This window comes from Magnolia sinica, chromosome 14 (genome assembly GCF_029962835.1).
Source record: "Magnolia sinica isolate HGM2019 chromosome 14, MsV1, whole genome shotgun sequence".
In the NCBI taxonomy this organism is placed as follows: Eukaryota; Viridiplantae; Streptophyta; class Magnoliopsida; order Magnoliales; family Magnoliaceae; genus Magnolia; species Magnolia sinica.
This window is the reverse complement of record NC_080586.1, coordinates 52713561-52720483: the sequence shown is the minus strand read 5'-3', so window position 1 is coordinate 52720483 and position 6923 is coordinate 52713561. Positions and strand designations below refer to the sequence as shown.

General features: G+C 41.4%; 1 protein-coding gene across 1 annotated transcript; it reads right to left on the bottom strand.

Annotated features, from left to right (window-relative positions):
• Positions 1–4120: 4120 nt before the first annotated feature.
• On the bottom strand, positions 4121–6650 carry LOC131225722 (UDP-glucuronic acid decarboxylase 5). Its single transcript, XM_058221300.1, has 3 exons — positions 6574–6650; positions 6410–6450; positions 4121–4595 (listed from the first exon to the last, which is right to left on the bottom strand). The coding sequence occupies exons 1-3, from the start codon at positions 6614–6616 to the stop codon at positions 4404–4406; spliced, it is 276 nt and encodes a 91-aa protein (XP_058077283.1). The 5' UTR covers positions 6617–6650; the 3' UTR covers positions 4121–4403.
• Between the last annotated feature and the right edge of the window lie 273 nt (positions 6651–6923).

Here is a 6923-nt window from a genome sequence, read left to right as displayed (position 1 = left end):
CTCAAAAATTTCGAGATGGGTTCTTCTCAGATTTGCTAGAGCTTTAAGGAAATCCTATGATCTGATTGGTTAGAGCTCTTTACTTGGATTTCTGTTCTGTTTCTTTTCTAGTGCTTGGATTTCTGCTGGTGGAAGAAGATCAAGAACAGATCGGTTCTTACAGTTTTCCTCATCCGATTCGAAGCTTTGTTTGGTTTTTTCATCGGGTTTTGCTTTGATTCTCTTAAGATTTTTGAATTTTTCATCAATGGAGGAGGATCAAGAACAAAATCCATTACTCTCTCACCCAACAAGCTTGAGCTCGACTCAAGGTAAACTCGACTCGACTCGAACCACTAGCTCGACTCGAACTTGACTCGATAGCTTTGGCAAACAAGCCAAGCTTCAATGTTGAGCTCGAGGCCAAGCTCGAGCTCGAGCTCGAACTCGAGTACATCATGGACAAGCCAAGCCAAGCTTGGCCCACCTCGACTCGACTCGGCTCGATGCCCACCTCTAGAAAGAAGAGAGGAGACGAAGGAGATGAAACTCACTGGAGAGGAAGGGTTCTGGCTCATCGGGAATCATCAAGTCTGGTTGGGTAAAGAGAAGTAGAGGGGCGACAGAGCAAATACCCTTGCACTTTTAGGGTTTCTACTTTTTATAGGAAACCCGCTTGCGCAGCATTAATTGTTCGCATTCAATGTAGTAGCTAAAATGGCTCTTCGATGCCCGCGCTTGGCCATGTGGGGCTCTCCCACTCGCTGAATGACTTGACTCCCCAGAAGATGCCACGCATCAACGTCCCATAAGTCAGGAGCCGAAATGGCATCTTACCAGCGCTTGTGCCTTGAGCCAGCGCACATTACCTCGAGCGTGTTGTATCATGATTGCAGATACGCTCCAATTCCTGCGACTATTACCTTATTCAACAAAAATGACAAGCGCATGCCGCCTTATTCTACATTAATGACAAGCAGGCTCAACACCCCATGCGTAAGATTATCCAACCTCACTAAAATTGACTTACTTCCCGAGCCTGCTGTGCGAGCTCGAAAGTTGGGAGCTTACTGTTATGGATAAAACTAGATTGGCTAAGGAGAAGGGGTCGGCTCGGACATCTATGCTCATCATATGATGAACCAGTGCCAGTCGTGACCAAGGAGTTTCTTAATGGCCAGAAAGAGCATTCTGTTGTACTTCACCATATCACCCCGAGCTCCTCCATGGTCCCATCCATTTCGAAGCTGTTGATCGGAACATCTCTTAGCAAGGGTCCCCGAGGCATGACCCTCCACGAGGCAACACTCCGAGCTTCCATACTCAGGGAAACCCCGCACCATACGATAAAATGAAGAGGATGGTCATTCCTGATATCTCGCCTATATTCTACTAAGGAAAGGAGCTCAGTCTCAGTCCTTTGACACGACTTCTCAGGGCAGGTCGGTGGGTCGATGATCTGCCCAATGCTAAGGAAAAACTCGACCACTGCTCACTAAAGAATCCAGCTCGAAAGATTATTCCTCGGGATGGATATGTGAGTCACCTCGGACTTTCGAGCTCGGCCTCCTACCACATATTTTCTCTAATTCCGACTATTCAGCTCTTATCAAAGAGATCTGTCCGGGATCTTAGCCAAAGATCCCGAAAGATAACTGCGACATGGATCTGCCCGATATCTCACCCGAGGATCTCAGGAGATACCCGCGACATATTTGGGATGTGAATCCCTCTACAATGCGCCCCTACTAAACAAGGAAATTATCTTTTATGCCACCACCCCTCTTCAACTATAACTAGAAGCATCTCTAATAATGAAAAGTATACATACAACTCTATGCACAAACACTATGCTTTACTAGACCCAGATTCCCTGTCTGACTTAGGCATCAGAGGGTCCCCTACTCTAGCCAGGGTCTCCTTTGTCTTCTTCGTGTGCAGGTGCTCGAAGGTTTAAGAAGGGTTAGCCACATTGCATCAACAAGGGCTTTGGTTATAGAAAATGAAGGGGTTAGGCACCCTTTTCCTTCCGTGTAATACACGGTCTTTACTTTGCAAAAATATACAATTTTTTGGGAATTCAATTTCAAATATAATATAGTTAAGTCATACTACAGTGGGTTGTAAGGCTAAGGTATGCAAGATAATTTTAAAAAGATGCAGTAGCAGCATATGTACAGTACTAAGCCATACCACGCAGATTTTTTATGATCCCGGAAGCCGAAATATTAAAGAAAATACATACATAAAAGATGTACGTGGATGTACATGTTATTGGTGTGTAGGGTATGTGCGGACTAGAATACGGATTGATTCAAAATGTGAGAAGGAAAATGAAAAAATAAAATAAAAATTAAACACCATTTTATGTCAAAATGGATTGTCAGATATCCCGAATTCTGACCCTATTCGTTGACTTCAATATTTTTTCGACGTTTTCACTTTTGAATTGACAGAGCATGGGTCAGATAGTGTTTTCTGATATGGCAGAGCAAATTCCGCTATTTGCAGCTTTGGAAGAAAAGGAAAATGTTGCAGGTAAATTGGCTTTAAGAATCTAGTTGGGCGGAGTTCTTATGGCTTTTCCGTTCCTCCGAATTTTCTGCCTATTTGGACCTTCTACTCCTGTACTCTCTGTCTATGACTTCCTTTTTTTTTCCGTCTGCTGGAGAATTGTTTACTTAGACGAGGAGGTTTGTGAACATTGCCATCGGAGGGCCATATTGAACCATCACACAGGGGTTGTGGCAGCCTCGGATTAGCAGGCATCACAGTCCAGACAGATATGTGTCAATGCCAGAATGGGTAGTGCGCGAATACAATGCTCAGCACACCCTTTTTGTGAAAAAGGGTTTACACACAACCCTAAAGAGGCATGGCACCTTTTTGCATTTCGATTGTATTCTGTTGGATCATTTTGGTTGGTACTTCCTTGCTTAGTCGTAACTTGTGTGCTCTGATTTTTGGCTGATCCAATCAGATAATTGCTTCCTAAGTCTACTTATAGTAGTACATTATTTTAGTTGGTGATTAACAGTCGGCAAGTAAATTTGGTTTCTCTTAATGTGGGGTGTCTATATGAGTTCATGAAGTAATGGGGACCTTTCTTTAACCACGGGAAGGTGCCTATCTCAGTCTGTGGCCCAGCCTGTTGGTGAATCCAAACGGATGGATGGTCTATGTAATAAAAACCACATCTAGCCATCCAATTAATATGACTCTTCCATTTGAATATGGACCGTTGACACTAACATTATACTATCCGTCTAAAAGGCCACAGATCGTACAGCTAGCATTGCCCAATAGCCCACTCAAAGCAATCAAATGATCCTAACATTAATACACTGGCTTGTTGACTGTAGACCGTTGCCATTGATTTTATTAACTGCCCATCTGCAGTCAGCCATCCAGCAGCGTAGGGACAGCTGGGATCATTTGATTGGTGCATTTCTTAGATCACGCACTATTTGGACCATTTGATGGGTGAAGCTTTGGATCATGGGCGCCGCTGTTGGGCCTATGATTCGGACAGCTACCAACTTAAAGATTTCCACGGATGCGGAAATGATATTTGAACCAACTTTAATTGGACCATTGAAACCGCTCATCAGATGTCACACAAACTCAATCGCTGCTATTTTTCGGGCCATATCCATCAATGGAGCATCAGACAGCTGCAATCACCAAACTGCTGGAAATGTTCAGATGCAGCCCGCCGGTTGTAGCAGTTAAGTAAGTCAGATCGGTGCAGGCCTACTCGCTGGTTCAACCCACAGGCCTTGAAATTCAAGCCTGTTTTTGTCATCCCAACCATTGGTTTGCACCATCTCACCATTGATTGACAATAACCCAAATATATCTTTGATAGGACGATCTTAACCATGAAAAAAAAAAAAAGAAAAAAAAGAAGACCCCAAGACTGGTTGTGGTCTGATCTTTTGATGTGGTGTATTTTTGGCACTCGGTCCATCCACAACAGACCAGTACAAACCAATACCAATGTTTGGATTACCAACCATGGGTCAACCGGTGTGCTGTGCAGAGAAGAAGAAGAAGAAGAAGAAGAAGAATGCGTTTGGTTGCTTCAAATGAAAATTTGCTTAAATTAATCATGAAACTTCATGATATTCGGTGCAAGAAAGAAAGAAAAACTTAGTTTCCATACCATGCCAGGGGGCACATTTGTAGAGGTACTGAAGAAAACCAATATATTCATTTGACTGATAGGGTAATAATCATAAACCCATAAACACTAGTAAAGAAACACTAAGGGACTGATGGTATGTGGTGGGGCACACAGGCAGCAAATTACCTTGCAGCCATTGGATGGGTGTGAGAAAGCATGGGTCCCATTTTCAGAGGCCAATTTAATAGTCACCTTCTGGCTATTGAGGGCATATAAACATGTATGAACTAGATTGTATCTATGTTTGGCACTTCTTCTGAACACCGAGCCGCACCCTGAAGTTATGTTCCATCAGCGGAAGGCCCTCTCGCAATGTGACCGTGGGCTCCCAACCTAGCAATTCCTTGGCTTTCGTGATGTCGGGCTTCCTCTGCCGCGGATCGTCTGGAGTGTTATCCACGACTTTGATTGGCACGGAGGGATTAATTAACTGCATTTACATACTAGTTTATGAGTTTCATATATCACCCTCAAAGAAACGTGTTTTTATTTTCCCACAAATCAACCCAAAATTTGAAGTAACGGGAATGATGACAGATCCTTAACTTACATTCCCACTTTGTTCTATGATAGCTTTTGCCCACATATTGGAAATACTTATCTACATAGATAATACTTATTGAAAGTTTTAGTTTTATATTCTGGGATTTACCATTTATGTGATATTACTCTGGGTAATAGTTTTTATCCCCTTTAAAACCATTTGGAGGTGTAGAAGGTCATCTGGTATGGTCTGTTGGTCATTCTAATCGTGGAGATGGTTCATGGATCATGTCGTAATGTACAGAACATTCATAGGACAATTCATTGTTGTATGATCTACGATAGAGAAAGCATATGATAGGGTCCTAGATAGTTAATTTAGTGGGAGTTAGGATGTAGGAAAGAAAGGAGGTTTCAATAGGATATATTGACATGATTGGATTTGTATAAGGAAGCGGGTAACAAATATAAGGACCACTAGTGGAAAGACAAGTGAGTTCCCATTTACTATAGGCTTATAGGCATCGGCATTGAGCCCATACCTCTTCGCATTGTCTACGAATGAGTTAACGAGGCATTTGCAGGAAGAGATCCCATGATGTATATTGTTTGCAGATGACATAGTTTAGGTTGACAAGATGACAGCATAAGCCCAAAGTTAGATTTATGGAGAGGTGCTTTAGAATCGAACAGAATTAAAATTAGTCAGACTAAAACAGAGTATGTGGAGCACAATTTCAGTAACAATAGAAGTGGAATTGAGGAATTAGTTAAAATTGTTGATCAAGAAGTTTCCCAAAATAATCACTATCGTTATCTTGGGTCGATAATTCATGAGAGTGGAAAGATTGAGAAGGATGTTGCCTACAGAATTCAAGTAGAGTGGAAGAAATGGTGATGTGCCTCTAGAGTTTCCGTGATCATTGTGTACCCACTCAAACTAAAATAGAAATTTTATAGATAGTTATAAGACCAGCCATTCTTTATGACACAAAATGTTAGGCAGTTGAGGAACAACATGTTCATAGGATGATTATAGCTGAAATGAGGATGTTGGTATATGGATGAGTGGCAAGATGAATGATTGAATTAGAAATGAATTAGGGAACTTAAAAGTAGCACCAACAGGTGGTAAGATAAAGTAGACTTAGATGGTCTGGTCATAAGCATTGGAGACCAAGAATTGTACCTGTTAGGAGTGAGTTACTATAAGTTGAAGACTTTAAAAAGGCAAGGGGAAGGCCCAAAAGGATGTGGGTGGAGATAATAAGAATATACTTGATAATCTATCATCTAACTGAAGTTATGGCCCTTAATAGAGTAGAATGGTGGAACAGGGTTCATGCAACCGACCCCAATTAATAGGGATGAGGCATAGACGATGATGATTGCAAATGCACGAGTATAGTTTTTTCCCTTTTTTTTAATGGTGTAAAGATCAATCATCAGGTACTTCTATGTTCATAGTTCTGATGGTATAGATGGTTTATAAACCAAGTTCTGATGTACAGTTCAGTTGACAGTGCCAAATACCATTTGTTTTAGAAAACCATCAATCAGAAAAAATAAATAAATAGAAAGCATAAACATGACTTGTTAATGAATCCTAACATAATAATTCAAAAATTACCAGTTATTCTAATTATCACAGAGACTAGGGATGATGGTTCTAAAAAATCTGGAATTCACATACCATATGCATAAAAGTGCAGATTCAAAAGAAAGAGATGTCTTCAGAAAAAGAAAATATCAAATACCAACCTCCTGCACAGTTTTGGCAAGTTCCATCATTGTGAATTCACCTACATGACACAATTGAAGTATCTTTTAGAACATATTGAAGTCCAAACATGAATAATCAAACTATAGCAGAACACAATGCCTAATAACTTTCCTCTGTATAATGAAGCCTGATAGGAACTAACCTGGGTTTCCAATGTTAATTGGTCCAGTATGATCTCCTTCCATGAGTCGGATAAGGCCATCAACCTTTCCAAGATAAGAAAAGGCATTACATGACAAATGTAACTATTATAGGATTACACATGAGTTTGGCTATAGACTTGGGGCGAAAAAATCGGTGCCGATCCATTACATCAATGAAGCGACTCTCAATCAGATGGGAATCGGGCCACGGCAACGACAAGCCCGGCTTGATGAGAGTGTGGATGAGACAGAGAGCAAAGAGGAAGAGAGTGAGAAAGAAGGGGGAGCTGAAATAGAAGAAGAGCAGAGCGATGAAGAAGAGGAGGCCCAGGATACGGATGAGAGCTCC